General features: G+C 39.8%; 2 protein-coding genes across 5 annotated transcripts; both read right to left on the bottom strand.

The window, feature by feature from the left end:
• Nucleotides 1-75: 75 nt before the first annotated feature.
• Nucleotides 76-6,311, bottom strand: orai2 (ORAI calcium release-activated calcium modulator 2). Of its 2 annotated transcripts, none has more exons than XM_087807828.1 (3): nucleotides 6,072-6,311; nucleotides 4,183-4,412; nucleotides 76-2,146 (listed from the first exon to the last, which is right to left on the bottom strand). In XM_087807828.1, exons 2-3 carry the CDS (start codon nucleotides 4,405-4,407, stop codon nucleotides 1,595-1,597), a joined length of 777 nt encoding a protein of 258 aa, XP_087663954.1. In that variant the 5' UTR covers nucleotides 4,408-4,412; nucleotides 6,072-6,311; the 3' UTR covers nucleotides 76-1,594. The 2 variants fall into 2 exon arrangements, with proteins under 2 accessions (XP_087663954.1, XP_087663955.1); XM_087807829.1 differs by lacking the exon at nucleotides 6,072-6,311 and adding an exon at nucleotides 5,649-6,036.
• Nucleotides 6,312-7,190: 879 nt separating this feature from the next.
• On the bottom strand, nucleotides 7,191-26,199 carry usp28 (ubiquitin specific peptidase 28). 3 transcript variants are annotated; one of them, XM_087807487.1, is made up of 26 exons: nucleotides 25,687-26,199; nucleotides 24,543-24,617; nucleotides 22,448-22,568; nucleotides 21,801-21,888; nucleotides 21,498-21,660; nucleotides 18,253-18,339; nucleotides 18,040-18,177; nucleotides 17,702-17,772; nucleotides 17,540-17,616; nucleotides 17,318-17,463; nucleotides 17,129-17,256; nucleotides 16,159-16,254; nucleotides 15,900-16,073; nucleotides 15,632-15,828; nucleotides 15,486-15,556; nucleotides 15,184-15,412; nucleotides 13,850-14,188; nucleotides 13,196-13,329; nucleotides 12,228-12,494; nucleotides 11,520-11,615; nucleotides 11,009-11,187; nucleotides 10,690-10,768; nucleotides 9,811-9,890; nucleotides 9,243-9,366; nucleotides 8,309-8,507; nucleotides 7,191-7,996 (listed from the first exon to the last, which is right to left on the bottom strand). In XM_087807487.1, exons 1-26 carry the CDS (start codon nucleotides 25,729-25,731, stop codon nucleotides 7,821-7,823), a joined length of 3,579 nt encoding a protein of 1,192 aa, XP_087663613.1. In that variant the 5' UTR covers nucleotides 25,732-26,199; the 3' UTR covers nucleotides 7,191-7,820. The 3 variants fall into 3 exon arrangements, with proteins under 3 accessions (XP_087663613.1, XP_087663615.1, XP_087663614.1); XM_087807489.1 differs by having other exon boundaries at nucleotides 13,196-13,326; XM_087807488.1 differs by having other exon boundaries at nucleotides 21,801-21,885.
• Between the last annotated feature and the right edge of the window lie 19 nt (nucleotides 26,200-26,218).

Raw genomic sequence — 26,218 nt, 5'->3', positions numbered from 1 at the left:
CTAGAGGTCAGTAGACTTTAGGACTTTAAACTCAAATTCTTAAACTTTAGATCAGAGAAAATAAAAGATAATAGACACGATTGAGTATTTGTTTTATTTTTTAAAGCACTTTGCAAGCTGTAAAGTTAAACTCCATGTTACAATATTTACAAGTACAAGTGCACTTTTGAGAGAAACAAAACTTTGGTCAATGACTGCATCTGGAATGTGGGGAAAAAAGACAAAAATAAATATAACTGACACAAGGTGTAAAAAAAAAGGTAACCTGAATGTAACATGAAATTGAAGTTGTGGATTTCTTAAAGCTCTGGATAAGGCAGGCCTTTATTTGGATAGTAACATTCATGACGAAGCACCTGAAGCAGCATCAGTAAGCAGTCTTAACCCTTTGGCTCCGAGGGTTTTGCAAACGACTATTTGTGTAAACGGTTTGAGGAGTTTGGATTTTTTTTAACCCCTTTAAAACAGTGTAACTGTCGTGTCTCTGATTATATACACATATTAAGACCATAACATGGAGCTCATTAAAACGGAGCTCCTTAGGAAAGGCAGCCGTAAACACTCATGCATGACACAGAAACATCTGCAAATACAAAACCACTTTTGGTTTGGTGTCAAACATGCATAAGCTTGATGAGCAGGTTCACGGAGCGAGCGGTAAACAGTGACTGTCGGGGAATCTAGATTGAAGCTACTGTTGTCACAACGTCGATCATCCACTTTAGCATTTAGATATCACTGAGCATGTTGTTTTTTTTTCATTAGAAAAACAGAAACCTGTTTATCTCTGCAAATATTGATTTTCCTAAAAATAATTTGGCAAACTTTATGACGAAATAAAGCACTTTGACGGCGGAGATGCTGAGTGGCCAGTTGTCTTGCTACAGTCTTGGCCTCAGAAAACCATATTCAGCTACATCTTTAATGCACTTCTCATCTCGCAAAAGGGATTAAGTCATAGTCCTGCACCAGTGTGGATGCACTGAACTTGAAACTGGGTAGAAAATAAACTTCTTTCAAGGCAGATCTCAGTGAGGTAGATGACGTACAGACAAAAGTACATCCATCATCTGGAGACTTTGAATTCAACATTTACTTTACATTCATACCAACAGCTTTTTTCTAAACTGCGAGTAAAGGAAAATGTTCCTAATCTTAATCCCCATGAGAATAATAGGATCATAATTAAATGTATTTATAACTGCTTTAATTGCACCACACATCATTTAAGGTTAAACTTTGGCCAGTAATTTATATTGACTGCCAAAAATACGCAGGCCTTTGAATTTTACCTTTTTTGTTTTGTTTTGATAAAACACATTGGTATGTTCATTAATTTGTCCTGACTATTACTTATTTATAAATAGTTTTATTTAAATTAAGGCAGATCTAATTCTGTGACCAACATTTACCGTGACCCGTCAAAGGATGAACATAAAGACGCTCACATACTTTAGAAGCCCTTTTCTGTTTGACCTCAAACTGACCTTGACAAAGCTTTTAAGCAAGCAAGTGCATCTTGGTAACATGGTGGTGTGTGTGCTTCATGATCTCCAGACGGACGAAGAGAGTTCAAGGTTGAAGGTCACTGTCGTCACACAGTCTGGATTCCTCTGTCGTGTCCGTCGAGCTGCACCTTTATCTTGTGCAGCTCCTCGATCTCCAGGTGGTGGCGCTCCGTCTTGTGGCGCACCAGAGAGCGGTAGAAGTGAATCGTGAACAGCACGAAGATCAGCCCGACCGGGACCATGATGATGGTGGCCGAGAGCGCGGCGTGCCAGCCGCTGGAGCTCGCCGGCTTTTCCACTCTGCAGTCGGGCGGCTTCTTCAGCTCGGTGGAGTCCACGGGGAGGAACTTGATCCAGCACAGCAGCACCACCTCCGCCAGGAACAGCAGGATGCCCAGCGCCGTGGAGAAGCCCCAGGCCAGCTCGATGTAGTGGTGCATCCGCTCGTGCGGAGACTCACTGACCGAGTTCAGGTTGTGGATGTTGCTGACCGCCTCCACGTTGGGCAGGATGCAGGTGCTGATGAGCAAGGCGAAGAGGTGCACGGCCACCAGGACGGTGGTGCAGATGCTGAAGCCGATGAGGAGCGCCGGAGGGTAATTGTACTGCATCTCCAGCTGCACCTCCACCATCGCCACCTGCAGCGGACAACACAGGAGTCCATTAAACCGACCACCTTCTTCACTCCAACATCAAGATGACAGAGCAGATGTTGACACTTAAACTGTCACAGCTGATCACTTTTTTCCAGTCATTTCAAAATAAAACATCTCAAGATTGTTTCTCAAGAGAACGACACCAAATATAGTGCAACAGAACAAACTCCATATTTGTCCTGTGGACCGTGGGAAAGTATTGACCTCCACCTTACAAGATACTGAAATATTAGTGGAATTTTATCTTATCTTAATGATGCATTAGTGACCATGTAGCAAGAACAACATGTCTAAACAAACACTTTAAAGTTCTGGTTATTGAATAATAATCCTATTGAATTATTATTATTACCATGATTATTATTATCACGTCTCTGTATTGTTTTTGTTTCCTTTACCACCGTTAGTATATTGAAATAGTTTCACGATTTTTGATGAATTTGCTTTAAGTTTGTTTGTCAAAAAAAAGAAAGAATATCACTGTGCAAATGTATACATGACTGTATTAAAGTCCCACAATGCAATGCATCAACATTCCAAATACAAATAGAATAAATGTTAACCTTTTCTTTCTTCCTGTGACGAGATGAGAAGCATTCACATGATCACGAAGCTACATGGTCACGTTAGTAACACATATGAAACAATGCGAAGAGCTTCCTCCACTGAACGGCATGTTAAATTAGTTTATCCTCAGTTAAATTCTGTGAATCTATTCACCACATCATCTACGCTATACAAACAACGTACTTACAAGAAAATTGATAACATCATAAATAGTTTAAAAACACACCACTGAAATAAACCGGATTCATTAGTATTTAATAATCTACTTAGTTTGTGCTACAACTCTTTTATCTCTTGACCTGCACTGCATCACCTCTTTCCTGCAAATCCTCTGTAACATTCTCTCCATTGTAGCTCCTCTTCGATTTAAGGAGCATTATCTTCATCTTCGTACTCGCTCTCCGTGGTTTTGTAATGGTGACACGCAGCAACAGCTTCGTCACAACATGTCATCACCCAGAAGCCTGTGTCGAGTCTGGTTTTGCTTGAGGTTTCTGCCTGTCAAAAGGTAGTTTTTCCTCGCCACTGTCGCTCACTGTGATTGGCGGGGACAAGTTTTTCCCCATATATATATATATATATATATAAACTACAAGTCTCTTGAGATAACTTTGTTATGTTGGACTTTTAAAATAAAGTTAAATTCGAGTGTCAGGTTAAACCTAATTCTTCACTAATTCTTTAGTTTTGTTTATAAAAAACAGGTTTGTCTTTGTGACATTGTTAAAATGTGTTGGGGCAGGTGACTGATGTCTGGAGGTCATCAGAGGTCATCACTAATTGCAATACAACCGCCTCAAGCTCTATTATCGTTGAAGAGTGTTAGAGGCAAGTAACCCAAATAGCGGACCCACCTGAACAGGCAATCGATTTAAAAACCAGTGAGAGGCTAGTAACTGAAGTATGTCGGTCACATGACCAGTAGGATTAGCCGTATATAATCAAATCAACATTCTGTGTCACAAGCATGTCTGCGCATAATGGGTAGTCATCATTGTAACTGACATCCATGTCACTCAGGAGCTTCACGTCGTTGTTTAAACGTCACCTCTTTTTTCGATCTACAAATCAAGCCCAACTCAAACCAAAACACTTCGAGAGACTTTTCTTTAAGATCAATAGAATAAAATAGATCTGAAGACATCCAGTCAAGGGATCATACAAACCTAAATGTGAGTCTTTGGATGTGATAAACTTTACCAAGTGATACAAGCGATAAAAAACACTTGCAGAGCAGGCTGTCACTCAAAAAACATCTAATCTCAAATCACACACTTTTATCATTTTCAGCAAAGCACTTAAAATGACTTTCTCTAGCAACCAAAGTGATATTAAACAAACAAGTTTGTTTATTTTAAACTAAACCTCTACACATTCTACTGGATCATGTGGATTTACTGCCACCAACTGTTAATAAAATGTATTCAGATGTTCTCAGAGTGTGTACGCACCATGGCGAAGCCTGAAAGGAGCGCGGAGGTTCGACTGGACGCCTTCAGCTTGGCTCGACTCAGGTAGAGTTTCCTCCAGGACAGCGCCTGCACCGAGTGATGGTTGGAGCTGACCAGCTCCAGATAACTGCGTCGCACCCAGTCCCTGTAGTCCATCCCGCCGCCGTCCGGAGCATTTTCTCCTGGTGCCGGGGAGCCCATGGGCACGTTCAGCTCACTGCTCATGGCACCTTTCGTCGAAAACGAATAAATACGCAGTCACACACGAGATGAAATGGATGATGATCAATACATAAAAACAGTTTTCTAAACTTGATCTCAGAACAGTAAGTCTGGTTATCAGTGCTCTCAACAAGCCATCTAAGGTGAGCCACAATTTCCTGTGAGCGTCAATCTGTCACTTTCAACCCAGGAAACCAACAACTGAGCAGACTCTTGCCTCATGAGAAGATGGTGGGCAAGACTAGTCACGCCATCAAGAAGACAATGTTATCTTGAAAGTTGATTGAAACGCTGGAACGACCAACATTTATTTATAAAGAGTATTTCTTGATCATTTAAAATGTCTATGGAGTGCCATATTTAAGTAATAAAAAAGTGATTGGAAATAGAGACAATCTACAGGAAACATGGTCAAAATATGAATTATAATATATCAAGATACATTTAGATGGATACAATTAAACTCAATGTTATGGCTGAGGGGAAATTGATACATTATATCCTTAAAACTCTTCACTGGCTTCCAGTTTCTTTCAGGATCAACTTTAAAATTCTGGTTCTTACTTTCAGATCTATTCATGGTCAGACCTTAAATCAGTGATCTGATCCAGCCGTACACCCCAGCTCGGGCTCTGAGGTCTGTGGATCAGAATCTGCTGATGGTTCCTCGCACACGGTTCAGGACCAGAGGAGAGAAATCCTTCCAGGCTGTTGCTCCTAAGCTTTGGAACGATCTTCCTCTCTCTTTGCGCTTGATGGATCTACTGACTCCTTTAAGAAACATCTTAAGACGTTTTTATTCGTTCAGGCTTTTCCTTGATTTTCTGGAACTCTTGTTGTGTTATCAGTTTTATCTTGATCTTTAAAGTATATACTTTATTAAATATTGTTTTGATTGTTTAAGCGCTTTGTGACCCTGGTCTGGAAAAGCGCCATAGACATAAAAATTACTTACTTACTTACTTACATAAGGAAATGCGTGTATAAATTAGCAAGTATTTCGGTGTATCTTTTTCTACTATTTGTTTGGTAGTTTTTACTAGTCTAGGTCTCTATTTCCATTTGTTTTTTACTACCAATTTATGACACTCCTGGCATTCCATACATGTATGCATAATTTGAAAATGTAGTAAATAAATCTCATTTCACTGTCAATAAACAAAAATAACATAGTAATGACAATGACGTTATGGATTTATCCATTTTTTTTAGTCAACAGTTTTGATCCTTTCATGCGTGTGTACCTGAAACAAATCATGTCTTCTTCTGCAAGTTAAAACACATTTTCTGGTGACATCTCTGGCCTGAGGCAACATTCCTGCAACACTGGAGCAGATCTGGTCGAACTTCTCGTTCATCTGAGCGTCAAGTTTGAGTGACAGGAGTCGAGGCGGCGGACGTTGCACTTTTACGTCTCCATGTATATTTAGCACTTGGTAAGTAAGTCGTATCCGTTTACCAGGGTTTTCACCGGCAATAAAACCGCAGTCACTGGGAGTTGAAAAATATTTAAAAAAAAGTTAGGTGTTCTAACAGTGTTTGAATTAAACCAACGTTCCAGTAACTAACCGCTCGTCAAGCTGACACTCCTTTAGCTCGTCAAGCTAACCAGCACGACTCACATCCTGTTTAGATCTGTGTGGATCCACTTCAGTGTTGGTCCTTACCTTCCTGAAGAAAACCTCCTGGATCACCGCCGGTGATTCTGTTGCTGCTCCTCACGACACACACCAGGCTCTGAAAACAATCTCACGCTCACACTCTTCCGGACACTTCCGGTGGTCAGCCTCGCCGCACAAAACGCAATATGGCTTCAGAACTTAAACCAGGAAAATAGGTGGATCTTGGCGATGAAAGCCATGTTTCGACATGTTTATAAAGCGCCCACTGAAAATCGTTCTCTTCCTCAAGAGGGTGCGGAAATTAAAAAGCCTGAAAAAAACTGATTTCCGGTTGATGGGGTTGGAATTCAAAATAAAAGCTTTGATTTACGCGAGAGCGATTGTGTCTTTATTCGTCACAGAGGTTGTTCCAGAAGTTTGGAAAACACCAGAAAATGCTTTAATAAGTACATTGGACTCTTTTAACCTCATGCATTGTCCTAAGCCACGTGGTCTTATTTAACCAGGTCACAGTAATCGTAGAGTTTATTATATAACAGTGGGTTAGACAGTCTTTCAGGTTCATCAAACGTCATAATCGTACATAAATCACACATTATTTGATCTTATTTTACTGTTCCTTTTTAACGTTTCATATCCGAGATTCTATATTTTATTTTATGCCTGCAATTTTTTCAATTTAAATTAACAGAAATATCGTATTTTTGTATCTTGCTACGCCTCTTTGTAATATTGGATGCTGCAAGAAATGTCTCTTTAGAGATATAATAAATATCAATCTATCTAGAGTGTGCAGTGTGTGGTTTTTGACAACCACGGTTGTGCAGCTGCGTCAAATATTTTGACCACATCCCTCTTAAGCTTTTGTCTCTAACTTTCATCTGAGCCTCACTGATCCTCATTTAATTGCTTCTCTGATGGACATTTAACTTTTACATTTAAGCAGGACAACAGCCGTGAACGCACCAGAGGGAGGAACTGCAGACAATTGCTTAACCTTTCTTAAAAATAAATGCATGTTCAATTGACTGCTGGTTCAATTTCTATCTCATGAATTGTTGAAATCATGCAAAATACATTAAGCAATATGAATATATAACCAGTTGATCAGTTGTGCATAATTTAAACAGACTTAAGGCAACTACAATCAGACACAACAGTAAACGGTATTTAAAATATTTATTGTGTACAAGTGAAAAAGCAGCAGAAGGTGAATGCTTTTATTTTTTCAGTGTCACAAACATGTTTCCTCAGTTCTTCAACAAGAGTGTTAAATCAAAGTGCTTCCCAGGTCACAGGGACCTTTTTCTGTACAATGATGTATATATATATTTTTTAAATATAAACTACTCTGTTTATACCTTTTCTACTTGTTAGTCTATATCTTTTTCAAATAAAAATAAATACAAAACACATTTTAAAACGCTGTTAAACATTCGCTCTGCTGATCAAGTCTCAGCTCTGCACGCAGACTTCCTGTCACTTTACTTTTAAAACACTGAATATTGACCGATGAAAATCTGTTTAACAGATTGAAAAAACACACATGGTGTTCTACTCTCTACTGTTTGTGTTTTTAAAGATATTTTGAGCTCTAGTCTTTAAATTTGTGACGACTACAGACACTTATTAATGCGCACAACTACCTATGTTAATGCTCGATCAAGACGTACAAACCACTGCAGCTGAATACGTTTTGTGACTAGTTTAAAGAGTCTCAGCACAGAGGGATCCACCAGTCACTTCATTCAAGGTGTTTGATTAGTAAACAACGGTGACTCCGCCCACGGGGGTTTACGTCACAGTGACGACGGAGGTGTTGTGGATGGACTCCATGACGGCAGCCAGACGACTGCACAGGTCATAGGCTTGGTTGACGTGGACTTTGGGCGGATCTTTAAGGACGACCGTCTCTGTCGAGCAGTCCAAAACCCTGGGCAGGAACTCCCCGAGTTTGACCTGTAATGAGTCTGAATAAAAGGACAAAAAAAACATTACTTTTCTAATCTTATTCCACATGAAAGACACGTTGAACTCAATGTTCTGCTCATACTCTAAACCAGGGAGGTCAAACTCACACATGAGGCTAAATTGTTTTTGCAGTCTAGGTCCCACTAAATTCCTTTCTATCAGTTTAACTCTTAGATAATTTATGTTCCTTATCTTATCTTAATCACTGATGTCAAGATGTAAACATTTCTCTACTTTGATCTGGAGCCAACCATCCGGAGGGCCACGTATAATGAGTCTGACATGCTTCCAAACGAATCAATTTTCCTCACCATCCATCTCCTGGCTCAGACAGCAGCACCAATGGCCGCGGATGCTTTCCAGAGTCTCCCTGTCCTCCTGCGACAGCGACCTCTCCCGGTTCATCAGGTGGAGACACGGGATGATGACCTCCTCCATGATGGCGATGCCTTCCTCCACTTTGCCCTCCTCGGCGCTGCAGAACAGCTTGGATGCACTTTCATTTAGTTTCTGCAATGCAGAAGGACGGCAGGAGGAAGTGGTTATTGCAAGAAAATATCTTATATTATAACAGATTTACACGTGAGATGTCAAGTCAACTGGTACAACCAGAGAAAAACGAACATGTTAAATGGAGACCATAGTGTCATGGTGGTCTCTTCCCCCTTTTTAGCTCCAAAGCAGGAAGAGATGGCCATTTGATCATAAGGTTTGGTTCAACTCTGATCCCAACTTGAACTTCTGGATATTCTTGAGACTGTTTCTGACGTGAGTTTTTTGTTACAGTACGCCTTTTCTCTCTTTTTTGTCTACTGTGTTCTGGATTTCGTTTTTTTTACCCTTTGTGCATTTGATTTATCTGACACACTGACTTTCGTTTGTTTTACTGTTTCCGCTTCTGCATTCTTTGATTATCCACCCGTGACAGATACAGTAGGTGTCTCACAGTTCTGATGCCTAAAAATGTTGTAGTACGTCATGGGGATTTTTTGCTTTTATTTGTTTCCTCAAAACCAACAATCCTAATCAAATTCTTTTAACATTAGTAACAAATGATACTAGGGAGTAGATGATCCAGGATCTTTGCAATTTCATGGTGGTATCAACGTTTAAACACACATGTGATGTGTAGTATTAATGACAATTTACAGTTTCTGAACATTCATCTGTTTAATAAATAAAAAAATGACTTTTTAAAAAAATGTTTCAAAGGTGGTTCTGCTCCTTCAGTCGGCTGCTGCTCACCGTGAGGCAGTTCCTCCTGTAGACGCCGATGAGAGACTTGTCGATGCCTCGCTTCTCTCCGTTCTTCAGAAGAGTGGAGTTGGTGTCGTACGCGTGGGCGAGGTAGGTCAAAGCTTCACGCATCCTGAAAAACAACCACACGAATCTCAATAAAATACTTTTGAATGATGTTTCTCGATCATCCAGGAAGCCTCTGGGAGACCCCCGCTTTACTCTGACAGGAAATGCCCAAATGTCAAAATGTTGAAATATATCATGTTTTCATTTCAAATGTCAACAGCTCAGTAGATTTTATCATTCATTAATAAAGGTAGAGATGAGATGAGCAGCACAGACTTCTCAAACTGCAAAATATGTTTGCATTTTAAAAAGATCATCTCGATCATCCTTTAGATAAACCTTGTCTTCTTCAAAAAATTGGACCTGGACTGTTCAACATTTCCTAAACAAGACCAACAGATTTTTAGATCCCATGTTAGGAAACAAAATGTTGCTCATCTCGTTTCACTCATCTCTAACCTGCCATAGTTTTTAGGTTGAAAACAGTTGGTTTACATGTGAAACCTACTTTCCATGTTGATAATGCTCCAGCCCCGTCAGCAGGTAGACAAACACGGTCCTGAACAGCCTGTAGTCATCGTGCCACTGCTGTAGACAAACACAGTAAATAACCTTTAAATTACATTTTCCAGCTTCCTTTAACCGCCTCAATTTGATATTTATTTTAGTTATTTGTTTTTCAATTATCTCAGTTGAGTAAGTGTCTCTATGCACTGGTGATTTACTACATTTTAAAAGAATATATAGTGTGACTCTTAATCTTAATAATACTTAATGCCTTTAGTCGAGTCTGCATATGTTTTATTCTTCTTAAACAGAACATTTGAGCGACTATAAGGGACAAATTAGTGGCAAAAACAAATGGAGTGAAATTGCTTCACCAGGTTACATTTTAAGTCCCGATTTAGCAAATTTAATTCAGTATTTAATTACAACACTGGCCTTAATCGACTAAAGAACAGCAGCTAAATAATTTGAAATAAAAAAATGCTGGTGTTAAAAGTGCGTCACTCAGAGTAAAAGTGCTCTTTGATTGTTTTCATCCGTGGGTTGGTTTTATATTGAACAGGTAACGATCATGTCTACAGTGTTCGATCATGCATGTAAGTGCATGATGGCTGTGCCTATTTACATATAAAGTGCATTTACAGCACAGGTATATGGTTATTTCTAACAGTATGAGGTAAAAATATTAACTTAAAAAACAGTATTTTAAACTAAATATGTTGTGTATTACAGTCCGTGCAGAAGCAGAAACAAGTGATGTGTTGTTTTGTTGTGGCAATATCAGCTCAGATCCACCTCCGAACACAAAGAGGTAATAAAATAATTGCTTATCGAGTCACGCCATCTGTGGATGCTTAGATTTTAAGGACACAGGCAGTACCAAGTATTCATCCATGTCCATGTCCTCGGGCTTGATGAGGCGTAGCTTGGCTCGAGCTTCTCTCATGATACTGATCGCCCTGCAGGTACAAAGAGCACCGAGTCAGAGAGCTGCAGTAAAGGTGTTGAACGCTTGATGGCAGCAACGACCTGGTGTTCGTCTATGTCAGCAACAACAATAATATATTAAAAATAGTTGTATCAAGAAAATGTGGATGGATTTGATCTAATATACATTGTTTTAACATTCACTTCATTATCAACAACTGGCTATCAAAATCAACTCTTTTGTTCATTTGCCTCTCATCTGTTTACCACACCTTTCATCGAAGCTCAGGTTACGGTCGGTAAACTGCTCCAGCAGGGTTCTCTCAATGATACGCTTGGGTGCCTTATTCTGGAAGAAGTAAACAAGGGCGTGCTGCAGACGAGCGTCCTCCTGTGGCGTCGTCTCCTCCTGGGAGAGCTCGTGCAGACGGGAATACTCTTCATGGAAGGCCTGAGAGAGCAGATGGAAGCATGAATATTCACATATCTGTGATACTGTTAGTCAGGAAACAGACACTAATGAGTGTGAGATGATTCAAACTCATGTCTGACTTATATTGAACATGCACTTATGTTATAACAGTGGCTGACTTCTTATTGTCAGTTGAGCTGAGCCAAAAGACAGAGCTCTCCATTAACAAGTCCATCTATCATAAAATTCTGACTTGTATGTGGATGAAAACTGTCGTCAAAGCAAAGACTCAATCCAGATTTGATTGAATAACCAACATTGTGACATTTAAGTCTATAAGTCTGATCGTTCAGAATCCATGGATCCCATACCTTGATGAGACCAGCCTCGGGACCCTCCGTGTCGAATATTTGTCTGGCTTTTGCAATGGCCAGAATGACGCCCTGCATGGCAGGAGTCAGCATCATCTGTTGAGAGAGGAAATAATCGATTTAGAGCGAATCAGTGGGCACATTCTAAAGAAATAAATGTAAAAATTGTGTGTTGGTGGACACATATTTTAAGAGTTAGCCAAAAAGAAAAGTGGTGAGCCATAGTGATGAGCTATAATTATTGTGATTGTACCACATTATTATAGAACATAAAGCTGCTCTTTTGATAAATATAAACCCCCAAAACATCATCACACATGTTGTTAGTATTTGTTTTTCTCTAAATGAATCAGAAAGTAAACGTCTACACATGTCCAAGTGACAATATTTCTCTTTTTCAAGGTTACATCTTGGAGCCTTTTTGTAAAGTTAAGAGTCATTTCCAAATCAAATCCAGTTCAAGTTCCTGTTATCATCTAAGGAGAAACTGAATTATTCATATTCATCTTTGTAATACAATCTAATAAAATACAGTGAAGGAAAGGAAACGTCCACCAGTAGACCTCGACTTCAACGAGTAAATGTTCAATACCACATTTGACCACGTGGAGGCAGCACATTCAAGTGAATCTCAGAGGCTGGTTTTCTCAGTAAATATAAATGTATTCACAGTAAGGATATTTGCTATATTTGGTAAAAGAAACCCACCTCCTCATTGTAACCATCGGCGTCCGCTCGCACCATAATCCGTCCGACGTTGGGGATCTCAACCTCTGAAACCTCATTCTCCGTCTGCCTCTGTCGAGCCGGGACCTCCCGGTGCTGCTGCTCCTCCAGATCCGCCTCTTGTTCAGGTGCTTCGCTGGGAGTCTCCGGGTCGACCTCGGGGCCGCGGTCCTCCACTTCAGAGTCGCTCTTGGCGGCGAGGGGGTCAGAAGGTGCTTCATCACCGAGCACCTCTTCGGTGTCTGGAGTCTGACAGAGAAGAGCTGTTAAATAAGCATCAACTTCAATTCAATCATTATTGCTATGAACGCTGTTTATCAGGAGACGATAACCAGCTGGTATTTTCTATTTGAATTGTGACTCTGGTGGCTCTCAAAACACCACCTGCAGCCTCAAGTGTTCGCAAATTAAACACAGCACTGCAGAGGTTAATAATAACTGATTTTTGAAACTAATACGACACACAATCAAATAAAAGAGCTATTTTATTACAAATACCTTTTTTTTTTAAATTAACCATAAAACTGCACATTTTGTGATCTTGGGCCAGTAAACATCCCTTTTAACCCTTCTGTTATCTGAGGGTCAAGGTGAACCAGAGGCCAGAAAACAAATGTGTTTATGGTATCCCTTGCGTAGTCTCTGAGTCAAGATGAACGACTGCCACCAATGCATATGTATTTCTGGAGACAACACAACAGATTTGTTTTTGGGCCTTTGGGTCATCTTGACCCTGAGGTCACACAAGGGTTAACAAAACAATATATTTTGAATTAAAACAAAATCTTTTTTTGTTCAGTTAAAGTTCTAAATAAAGACTCAGCTGGTATTATCATGTTATCACTATGCTGAGAGGTGAAGAGGATACTTGACCCAGATGTCTGGGGTTATTTTTGTGGCATAGAATTTCTGACCCAGTTTCTAACACAACTCTTCTTATCTCTGCCCACCTGATTTTGAATTTGTTTTTCTGCCGCAGCTTTATCTGCGGGAGGCCCCTGGGTGTCGCTGACTGCTGTAGCGCCATCGTCTGGCGGCGAGTCTGTGTTCTGAGCTGGTGGCTCTGAGGTCACGGCTCCTGCTTCTGTGGGAAAACAATGTTTAGTTTCAGGTTGAGATTCTGGTTAATGCGCTGAACTGCTTTTCCAGGTGGAAGCTTGTGTAGATTAATGAGCAGAAACTCTTTTTTACTTTACTTTTTTTGATACACTCTGCTTTATGATTGTCGTCAACATTATGCTATTTATTAGAAAAAGACTGGAGGATGTGATTGTATTTATTATTATGTTTCCATCATGGTTTTTACTGTTATGCTCCTTTGAATTGCATGTTTAATTTTTATTACACTTTTATCGCTTTTATTTATAGTCACAACTTATCTTTATTGGTTTGAATACTTTTTTTTATTGTTATTCATGATCGTTTGTATCTATTGCTATCACATGTATCAAACATGTCTGCGATCCAAACTTCATGAACCATGTTTAAATGAGGAGAGTAAGGATTTTATCACAGTGATAGGACAATAAATATTGTTAATAAAATGCCAAGAAAAAAGATTTTTTCAATAATCTATTAGACCGCCCAGTTCAACAATTACAGACCTTCAGGCTCCACCACGACATCCTGCTCTAGATTCTTCTCCTCCTCCGGTTCCTCTTGTTGTGTCTCCTGAACACCGTCCTGGTCCGGCTCCACGGACTGAGGTCTGGATTGAGGGGCCGGCTCCACCAGAGTCTGTTGAACATCCTCCTGTCCGGGGTCGGAAGGTTCTGCGGAGGCGGTGGACTCTCCCTGTGGCGCTGCAGTCTGGCAGAACTGCTCCTGCCATTCATTGAGCTCCTGCTGGAACCAGCGGTTATCTTCGTGGACGTAGCGCCGCAGGACGGGGGGCAGAGAGTCCAGGCCGTGCAGGACTTGACCGGTTTCATCATCTGTGTCACCTAGACAGAGAATATATGGTGTTATTAATGTTTACGACTGCTCTTATTACTGGAGAAATGCATTAGTGAATAAGGCGGTGTATTTGGCAATAATTCGGGGATATGATAAGTATCACGATACAAGGGGAACAATACAATACTTTACAATACTCTAGGAACAAATATATATTTGTAGTATCGTCGAGTACTTTACTCTGGCAAATTTACGGACAGGATGACTCTTGACGAAGTTGTAACTGCTTTAATTTATTTTGATACCAAAAAATCAGATTTAAAAGCTGCTGGAGTCGCGTGTCTCCTCTTGTCCTCAGTCACTGCGGAATTTGCTGCCATCCACTGGCCGGAATTTTCATTGCAACACAAACACTGTGAATATTTGCACATTAATTGTAAATTAATACATTAATTGTAATTACATCACTGATCTGATCAAGTCTTACACCCCAGCTCGGGCTCTGAGGTCTGTGGATCAGAATCTACTGATGGTTCCTCGCACACGGTTCAGGACCAGAGGAGAGAAATCTTTTCAGGCTGTTGCTCCTAAGCTTTGGAACGATCTTCCTCTCTCTTTGCGCTTGATGGATCTACTGACTCCTTTAAGAAACATCTTAAGACATTTTTATTTGTTCAGGCTTTTCCTTGATTTTCTGGAACTCCTGTTGTGTTATCAGTTTTATCTTGACCTTTAAAGTATATACTTTATTGAATATTGTTTTGATTTAAGCGCTTTGTGACCCTGGTCTGGAAAAGCTTATAGCTTAAGCGCTATATCAATAAAAATTACTAACTTACTTACTAAATAAAACAAATATTTTACACTCTATACTCTCTATTAAATATAAACCATGAAAAAACGATAAAAACAAAATTATATTGTGATATTTAAGTGTTTTGGTTTATTGTCACAGCCCTGTTTGTAAGTGCGATTCTGACAAAAATAAACCAGCTTTCGCTCGTTTCTTTTTTTCCGCACGACAAACGACTGAATATAATACCTGTGATCAGGTTGGGCAGCCTGTCGTCGATGTACATCAGGCAGTAAGCACTGGCATTAGTCATCCCACCGAAGGAGTCTCGCTCCAGCTCATCCCAAGAAGATTCCGTTATGTTGATGTCATTGTACTTCATCCAGCGTTGGTTGGCGTGGTCATAGATGTACGCCCAGTAATGACCCGCGGACGCCTGACCTTCATGCACCAGGACGGCGTGAAGTCTGTAGGGAACCTTGAAAGAAAACAAAATCATAAAGGTTGAAAATATTTGCAGTGTTTTTTTGTACTTGATGATCGTGTTTTACCTGACACAAGCTGTTGTCTGAATACATGCCCTCGAGTGCCTGAGAGAGCCTGTCAATGTTGACCTTAAGTTCTAGTGACACGAACAGAATATCAACAATGAATACAAAGATATATATATGTCTTTATTTGTTTTGTTTTTTTTTACCATTGATGTCGTTCTCTACTTCTGTCCTCCATCGCTGCAGGCAGCTCTTGACATGCTGCAACTCTTCTTCGCTGATGCTGTGAGGAGCTGGATGTGGGGAGCAATCAATAGGTGGCCGGCACTGGGTGAAGGGTTTGTAAATGGGGGTCCTCTGACAACTGGACATACTGTCTGGTGAGTCAGCGTCTGGAGATCCACTGTTGGGGACGAAAACAATCGAGTTAAATGGTTAGATTTTTCAAAAGTGGATCAACAACTTGTTACTGACCTGCACTCTGTGTTGGCGAGGTCGCTGAGCGGGTGGGATGGTGGGGTCGGGGACGATGAAGTGGGTCTCGCGTCTTCGGCGGCACTGGACGGCTTGGTGGTGGCAAACTCCAGCACGAACTGCAGCATGTCGGCCAGTGGATACTTGGTGGGTCCTGAGCCGAAGTTCTTGTAGCTGAGAATATAAACACCAGTGAACTGCAGACAAACACACACACAAAAATAAAGAAGGAAATGATGGCATGGACGGTGTGACCCACCACTCAAGTTTCTGTTGAAGAGTTGAAAGTTGGTCTCGCAGCTTTTTGACTTCACAGCGTCTCTCGTGGGTCTGTGTGATGTTTTTGTGCAGATATCTGGCAGTAAAAGAAAATTTTAATTATTAAACTTAAAAAAGAATGATATATATACAAACACACACATAAAAAATACACTGGTCCTCCATTTTTTGCACGGGATTACTTTCTAAAAAAAACGGCCACATTAAACGAAATACGCAAAATAGTGAAAGTTAATGTTTTTATAGTTGTTAAAATTTAAAATATTTATTTAACACGTATTTAAATTTGCTAACTCAACAGTGCATAAGAAGTGCCATCCCTCTCAACAACCTTCTCAGTAATGGTAAAGTAAAAACCTCCCACAATGCTTTGCTGCCCAGCAAACCAATCACAGCTGTTGATCACTTTTGTCATAGCAATAGATGTAGAATGTAAATATAATATTGTCGAGACCAAGTAAGTAAGTAAGTAAGTAATTTTTATTTGTATAGCGCTTTTCCAGACCAGGGTCACAAAGCGCTTAAACAATCAAAACAATATTCAATAAAGTATATACCATAATACCAATTGGCCGTAAATAAATAGATCAGTGTTTAGAAAGGCATGATGGGAGTTCACTGTAGTAATGGTCTGATGAAGCTTCATGAAGCATGTCATTATATTCAGAGTCCACTAGATGGCGGTCTCTGCACTATTTTCCTTTGTTTTGCACAACATTGCTGATGAAACATCACATCATTATTAGACTGATGGCGCCCCCTAGTGACCTCTAAACAACATAACACTGTTTCATGAAGCTTCATCATCACGTCACTAGTTCAACCTTCTTGTCACCATAAGTAAGGTGGTTGCGATAACTAGTCCCTGTGGTTGTGTTAAGGTTTACCCGCTGTTCAGATACATCAACTTCTGCAGAATGCATTCTGTTTTGATTCTTTTCTAATCTTACCTGTCCATGTGAACGATCTGAGGAAACTCGAGTTTCTTGTGAATCTTCTCAGGGCGACCGAGTTGTGTGTTGAACTCAAACCTGGACAGTTCGAATGTGAGAACCGGCGGCAACTTTTTGAACCATCTCTGTCAAAATACAACAAAGCATTAGCAGGAAATAACCAGCTGGTTCCGACCGCTTTACTACCTCACGACCAGAGACGCTGTGATCAGAATGCAGCGACTCGATCTCCCTCTCGACCATGGCACCTTCCAGACATTCATCCAGGTTGTTGAAGCCATTCACCTGCAAGGGGTACTGACCGAACTGCTCAATATTGCAGAGGGTTTTTCCTAAACAGAGCAAGTAAGTAAGACAATGACTGATGGTCCATTAAGTGAGATGTAGTGACTTCTGGAGATTACCAACCCTCGTGTCTTCTCTCCGTCACAAACGTCCCGTAGAAAAGCTGCACCATTGGGTTTTCTAATTTATCGTCCAGGTTTCTATCAACACAGTGACATTTCAACCTTGTAAGATCAATCATGGTGCATGAGGACGGCGTGTTACATGGATGTGTTACACTCTTACTTTCCATTGGCTGCCAGTTGAAACGCGTCCTCCAGCCAGTCGAGCAGCTTATGGGAAAACTCACTTACATCCTAAAACGTGGAAACACACATGCGTCAAGCTCACCTGATGATTGGTAACGGTGAGTCAAGAAGCTTACAGGTGAACGTACTTGAATGTTTGTTTGAAAAGTAGAATTATTTAAATGTTTATGTTATTAATTAACATGTAAATGACATTGTTTTAGGATAAAGACATTGTAAAACACGAAAAAAGGCTCTTAACTTTTGTTTGAAACTTATAAAAAACGCCAAAAGCTCATCCCAGACGCCCACCCTGTGTGAAGCTGCATGTGTTACCTGCTGTGCCTCACTGGTCCGAAAAGCATCTCGCAGCAGCTCCACAGCTGCAGACGGATCCACAAACCTCCGAGTGGAACCAACCATGAGGGCAAACAGACACCGGAGCTCCTGCATGAAGGCCACGTTCCTCTTATCCTGCAGAACAAACTCTGTGTTAAAACCCCCTTCACTTCCACCGCCGTTTGGATGCTGAAGCGTTTTGTAATTCACCGCGTGACTCTTGCACTTCTCCAGAATTCGCTCAGACAGGTGGTAGTTGAGAACCAGACGCCTGAAGACTGGCAGGTGGAACAGTGACTGCACAAACAACAACCAAAAGAGAGTTAAGACCACATTAACCACCACCAGCTGATGAATGTGAGACAATTTATCACCATGACAGCAACGATACTCTCTGTGTTGCACGTCTTTGTTTGCCAAACACATTCATGGATTTAAACCTTCAATTGGGTAAAAGTTTTCACAGTCGAATTAGAACCAATGATAGCTTAATAAAAGTATATACTGTGTAAGGAGTATATACGTTAGTTTATGTGTGCTGTAATTAATTACTTAATCAAAAAACGTTAATTGTTCTTGTTGCTTTGTTTTTAACAGCCTCGTTTCTCGTTACTTCTTTGCTACTTGATGGAGTCTACTGACTCCTTTAAGAAACATCTTAAGACGTTTCTATTTGTGCAGGCTTTTCCTTGAATTTCTCGAACTCCTGTGTTGTTCTCTGTGTTGTCTTGATCTTTGAAGTATGTACTGTTTTGAGTATTGTTTTGATTGTTAAAGCGCTTTGTGACCCTGGTCTCGAAAAGCGCTATATAAATATATATTACTTACTTACTTACTTACTACTCTTTGACACATCAACGACGCATTCGTTGACAATGGGATTGCTATGGTGTGTTCAAGAACGTATTATATTTTAGAACTAAACACGAAACACTATAACTAAACTAAACTAAACATCAAGCTAATGACTATAATTAACACACACACACAACACACTTAGACTTCCGGTCTTTTAGCTAATAATGCAGAAATGCTGACTTTTGTAAAGTTTATTTTGATGGTTTGATTAGTTCACTGTTGTCTGTACTTTTTTAAACTTTAAGTTTTGTATTGTTTGTTATTTTCATTTGAACGTTGTTGTGTTTTTAAGACAGTGTTGTTCAATTTGATGGATTAATGGGTTTGTGTGATCAATAGGATAATTAAGACTTTGTGTGTTTAAGTTTCTACGGGGTAAATAAATTGTTATCGTCTTTTTGAGACTCAAATATGACAGTGGATCCCAATTTATTTTGTTTGTTTCATTTGTTGTTCATACCTTTTGTCTGACTTGATGCTTTGATGCTAGTGATCGATTGCTTTAACCCTCTCTTACCAAAGTTAATTTAAAGGAATGAGTAAAAGTAAAAGTAACTGCGTTACTTTTGAAAGAAGTAATTATTAATATCGATTACATTACAGGAATTTGATAATTGACTTGATCAGAAAATGCAATGGAAACTATAAATAACCAAAAAGAAACTCAAGAAAAGAGAGATTACTTGTATTCTGCTCATTTACACCCATATTCTTTTATAGATTTAAACTAAATAATTCAATTCTACTTAATTTAAAGGGTCAAGTCATAAGTGTCTTGGAATGAATTAACATTGTTTATAAAACACTGTTATAGAAGAGAAAAACAGGTTCCAATAGCAATGAACGACATTGGTGAGGACAAATCTACTGTTAACAGGCAGAAACCTAGAGCAGAACCAGTCTTTTGCCTATTTAATCATCTTAAATATCGTTGATAGTAATCAGCTTTATTGGACAAAATGTTTATGGATCCAGATGGTAATAAGGAGCATTTCCTGATCTTATTTTTGTTATTTTGCTTTTAGACAAACTCTAACTAAAGAATTAGCTTTGTAGAGCTAATGCCAGGCAATATTTTTGTTTAAAAAAACTTGAGTCTTCTCTTTGTTCTTGTGACAATGTAGATGTTTTTAATGGTCCCTTCACTCACACGCCTGCCCTTTGTTAACCATCTATTCCAGCTCTCTTGATAAACCAAGCACATTAGTGTGTATTAGGATCATATATCATGTGTGGTTCAGATTTTGAGCACTTACCAATATCCTCGTGAATATGTTTCCATTCAAGTGGGGAAATTCAATTACTCTTATCTTTGTTTTACTGTAATTTATGCCGCCAAAGATAATAGAATGGAATGTGAGCCGGCTTCTGAATGATGTGGTCACTCCAGGCCTCCATCTGATAGCATAATTGCATTTTGAGAAGGAATGCTTTATCTGAGGTTTGTTGGATTACAAAAACAAGTCGCCGTAATAGGAACAATAAGCATAAATAATGGCAAAGAAATGAACACTAGAAAGAGCAACTAATAGTATAAACAAAGCTATCTGTATTTCATATAATGGAGGTTTAAGGAAGCATATTTTAAGCATATCTGCTGTAACCAGTTACAGATTACTTTCTGCTCATTTGTGGAAAAGAGATTTACCTCCAGGTCACTTTCCAAATTGATAAGAGTTGCTTCTTGGTGAGCTAAGCTCAGTCCATAAGGGATTTGCAAAAATAATTACCGGCTGACAGACAATGTAAAGCAGATCAGGCAGCTAATTGTTTTCACATTGAAGATTTTACTAGCAAGGTGAACACATCGTGGGTGAATGAGTCTTTGCTAGAAGTTGATTTTAGGTCCACACAGTGGCATATTTTAAATAACAATTGCATTTAAACGTATCACGACTATAAAACAGGTGAGACTTAAGTTTAGATTTTACAGCTGATTAATTGTTTAAAGTAGTTTGTATGTTTACTCCGGGCACTCCGGTTGTCCTCCCACAGTACAGAATAATACACAGTTTGATGGGGAAATTGTCCGTAGGTAGGAGTTGTGTTGAATGGTTTTGTGTCTTCGTGTGCCCTGCGAAAGACTGACATCCTGTCCAGGGTGTCCCCCACCTCTCGCCCCGAGAAACCAGGATAGCCCCTCCAGCCCCTCTGCCATCCCCATAAGGGAATAAGCAGCAAAGAAAATGAATGAATGACTGAAATGTGCCTCTCAATTCCAGTTATGGGTCGTTGAGGTTTACAGCGGTCGTGGTTCACAAACCAGTGTCCTCATTCTCTTGGTCATTAGGTGGCGCTCTCAGTTTAAAATGATGTGAGGATACAATGAATTAAAGCAGAAAGTTCCATCTAGTATTCTTTGAAAACAAGGTTTCAAGCAAGCATGTCATCATAGCAACATTAGAGAAACAATGTTTAAAATTAAACAATTTGTTAAAATGTCATTTTTATAGTTACTTCAAAAGGAAACTTTATTTGTGAACATGATAAACTACAATAAGTTAACAAACAATATCGAAATGAAAAGTGTTTTTAACAAGCCTTCCTTATGACTGGTTTGTGATTTACTACATTCAAGATCACCACATTATTCTTACCTGGATGACAGCGCTGAACCAACAGGTGTTCCCTACATTCCGAATTCCAACGGGCCATTCCTCTTGTCGGATCCAGTCAGAGGGGCTACACATCTCCCCCTGAGCCTCACATTTCTTTCTCTTGATTCTGGCTGAGCTCTCCTCGGCACTGGCCTCCAGAGCCCTGGTGAACACATGAAAATGACCCTCAAATAATTTGATACTAAAAATAATGTGACAGAAAGTAAAGAAAGAAGGGTGACATCAGGTCCAATTACGGCTCTATGGAAGAATGTCGTCCAATTTAAAAGTATTATGATCTACCTGTGGAATTCTCTCTCTTCTTCTTGAGCATTGTGGGACTCCTGTAGACTGAGTTCAATGGCGGCCTGGAGCTCATCTTTAAGAACTGCTGAGGGAGATAATGGAATCAAACATATCTCAAATTCACACGATAATATCGAAAAGTTAAATTATCAAGTAATTATCAAGTTCATAAACAATTTTATTTACCCTATGTTGACATACATCTAAATCATTTTCCTAAAGGGCAACCAATGATGCTCATCATGACCATGTTATGAACTTATTACTTTATAAAGTTCTCCCCCGACTGAAATCTCGGCGAACAAGAAGTTACGAGAGCGCAGTCCATTATGACGTAATAATGGCTTAACTCCTCATCCAGCAAGTTGTAATCACGGCCCGCTTTGTTTTTACAATGAGTCCCTTGGAGGTGGAAACTTCTGGGATTGATAACTCGCGTTGACAAACCTTGATGTTTGACCAATCACAATGTGTGATTATACGTATATATTTCAATGAAAAGAGAGTTTTGTACAAACAGACACATACTGATGATACAATAGAGGTTCAACATTTATTTAAGACACACTTAAATCAACACATTTGTCGCCTTTTAAGCATAAAATAAGTGTCATTTTAATTTCCATTTGATTAATTCAGTTTACCTTTCTCTCCTTCCCAGGGTCCTCCAGGATTCCCAGACTCCGGTGAGTCCCCAGATTCCTGCACCTCGGTGGGCTGGGTGGTGAGCAGCGCCACCGCATGACCAACATCTCCTTGACTGGCCTTAAAGATCAGAGACGAGTGGATGGTTAGTTGCTTTCAGACAACAGTATGTTTAGAAGTGTACATTTGTCTGTAAGCACAGATGAATACAAACCGATAATCATCAAAAGTATCATGATAATACATACAGTCAATACTAATATGGCATCAAAGCCTTCAGTGAGTTGATTCCAAGGGTGATTTGGTTCTAAACTCGTGGGCTCCGGCGGCTTCCTCGCCTGCAGGACAACAGACTGTCTGCGCCACAGTCGCACAAGCTGTTTACTGCTGCCTTTTACTTTTATGAGCCTCCTATTAACTCATGCTCTCAGGGATTTCTGCTTGCGAGCGGCGATGTTTCAAAGCTCAACCAGTGGGTGCATATTCCGTTCCCGGGAGGTGCTTCTAATGTAATCAAAGATGCTCCTGGAACATTAATTACACTTCAAGAACAGCTTCAAAGACATCCAGCTTCAGGGACAGATCGCCGACGAGACCAGAAAAAAAATACATAAACATCCCAATAACGTTTGTGTGAACCCTTTTTAAGGATACGTCGTATTTTCTTCCTATTCTGCAGTTAATCACACAGACTGTATCAAAGACTTTAGCCTTTGTAAACAGAGTTGAAGATAGTTTATGTACGTCTGACATCATCAGGGTTCTGGTTGACTTTTTATTGGCTTTTAAACTCGCTGAAAGATAAACCTGCTGATATTTAAACTTCTCCCAGATATGGAATCCAGAGATTCTGACACTTGAACTGTGGGGGTGTAAGAAAACATCGATACACATGAATATTTCTAATATATACCGTATCGATATTCAACCGCACATTTAAAAAAATAATTTCACGTCAACAGAATGTTTCTGGGCTAAATGTGACGCTGCCCCTGATTGGCTGAAATGTGTTTGACTAAAACAATGCACTTGTAATTGTACTATGGAATATAAACATAGACGTGACTAACAAAGATCGCCAAATAAATAGCTGTTCTAATTATAAAATGTACATTGTTTAAATGTATTGATTACTCGTAAGTTTAAAAAGTGGCCAGGACACGATTCAGTCACCGGGGTCGTCCCATAGCCCGGACACATTCTGATGAAAGTCACTCGGTCTTTTTGTTAATGTACATTTATTGTCCGTGCTACAAAGTATCTTCTATTCGCTAAGTTGAAGTTTGGTTGACTCAAAAAAAAGTTTTTTTTGTATCACCTGATGATAAGGTTCCAGGGTTGAGTCAGTACTTAGGTGACTTAGGTCAGTCTGTCAAACTGAGCCTGAGAAACCTGGGTGTTGTATTTGATAAAGACATGTCTCTAGTTCAACACTGCAGAAAACTGACCAGAAACTGTTTCCTTCAACTGAGAAAAATCTATAAACTTGAAACTTGAAAATGATGTCACAACACAATCTGGAGCTTGTTATCCATGAGTTTGTTTCTTCTTGTTTAGAATATTGTAACAGTTAATACAAAACTCTGCAGCGAGAATTCTGTAACCGCTCTAGTAGAAGAACTCACATTTCCCCGATCCTTAAATCTCCTCACTGGCTGCCAGTTTCTTTCAGGATCAATTTTAAAATGACTTCAAGAAACATCTTGTTATTTGTGAAGGTTCTTCCCTGATTTTTCTTGGACTCCTGTGTTTGTCTTATGTATATTTTCCTTTTAAAGTATATATTTTAACTGTGTATTGTTTTTGATTGTTAACACGCATTGGGACCCTGGTCTAGAAAGGTGCTTTACAAATAAACTTTACTTACCTTACTTTTAAAAAAAATGGAAAGTGCCCAGACCGAAATAGTATGGCGGATATGACTGAGGGCGAGAGGATACAGTCGATTCTAGGAGGGTTTTTTTTTTAATTTGAATTTGTTTCGATTCTAGGAGTTTTTAAGGCCCATGTTTGGGAATTTTTTGGTTTCAAATAAAATAAAAGCTATTACGACCCCCCCCCCCTCCAGAGAACTGGTAATAAGGTGACACTTACATTCAAGGCTCTACAGAGGATCTGTGGATCCTGGACACCAGTGATTTCCTTCAGCTGGTTGATCAACATGATGCTCTGAAGAAAAGCACAGTTATGAAGTACATTTAATAAACAATCCTTTAACTAACCATTAATTGTGCAATAACAATATGTCCGTATCTTCAACAGGTGGCCAACGAGAAGCAAAAAGACTTTTAAAACAAGCAACATTTCCACCTTTGTATCATGAGTGAAGTCTTCAGAGTTGAAAAGAAAGGTCCGTAAAAGGGTTTCGAGCGTCCATATAAGAACTCCCAGAAGGAAGTAGACGAGGCGTCTGAACCGGCCACGGTGACGAGAGGTTGTGTGAGTCATGCTTCTGCTCTGTGACCCACATCCCTGACACATGCCAGTCGCAGCGATAATGGGGTCGAGTGTTGGAGCCGCCAAGGGGACAATGGCGGAATATGACGCTCAAGTTCTCCAATATTCGGGGGTCGGCGACCAATGGAACGACTTGGGAACCGATCATAGGCGATCGATACTGGCTCTTAAAAACGTTTGTATCAGAAGATGTCGAGCACAAAACAAACTCTGGGATGGTCAACATGGACGTGACAAGTGTCAAACACGACGCTAAATAAAGCCAGCAGGTGGAAATATCAAAGTGCGTCTCCCACATAGACAGGGAGCCTGAGCCGGGCCCCTCAGACTTATATGGCGTCCCGGGGATATGTGAGACTCCCGAGGGCTGGGATCTATTTTCGGCCGCTGACAGGGATAGCATCGACTTCTGTTTATCATTCCTCTCACCATGTCACCGGGAGTGAGTGACAAAAGCACTGGGTCCATCTCACTCCCAGCGTCCACTTCCACATACCAACACTATATACGACAAGATCTTTTATTAAATCAACAATATCATTTATTAGAGTCAACAGTTGGTTTAACCCCATTTAACTCGCATTTCTTTTTACTATTTCAGATTAATTAAACATGTATTTATGTTAATAACAAGTGTAAAAAGTAGATAAAAGTAAAATAGTGAAGGTTATGGAGATAGAAAAATAGATGAAATGCAGAGGGGCTCCTGGAGTCAGGAACAGAGGGGTTAGTGTTAGATCACTTCATCTCACTTCTTGTGTTAATTCAAACCAGGTCTCACCGAGTTGCTCGAGTTCTCTCCATTTTCGCTCTCCTCGGTTCTCATGGCAGACGAGAAACCCTCAATTTCTGTCAAATCTGTTCTGTTCCAGCGTGTGTTTCAGTCCCTGACGAAGAGTCAAACCAACTCCATCTGTCAATCTCCCGGAGACTCGAGACCGCGGCGCGCGACCACCTGTTAGGAAAGCGTGCGCGCGCTCACGAGCACTTGCAATGACGTAGGGCGAATGCGACGTTTGATTATTTTTATTATAACAAGACACAGGATAAAGCATACAAAATATTGTCATTATTAATAATATACAGTTTTATAATTAATTTAAGTCCAGATAAAAAAAAAAGATTTATTTAAAAGAAAAAACTAAAATATATATATATATATATATTTATACAGCTTTTTATCTCCTTCAACTAACAATTTAAATAGTAATAATAATTAAAAAAAATACTAGACAATGTTTCCATGTTCATCAACCTGAGCGCAATGGGGGCTTTTATCACATTAACCTGTCACTCAAACCCAACCCCGTGAA

The sequence above is a fragment of the Callionymus lyra genome, chromosome 14 (assembly GCF_982586985.1).
Source record: "Callionymus lyra chromosome 14, fCalLyr1.hap1.1, whole genome shotgun sequence".
In the NCBI taxonomy this organism is placed as follows: Eukaryota; Metazoa; Chordata; class Actinopteri; order Syngnathiformes; family Callionymidae; genus Callionymus; species Callionymus lyra.
The sequence above is the reverse complement of the archived record's forward strand: the minus strand, read 5'-3'. Positions and strand labels throughout refer to the sequence as shown.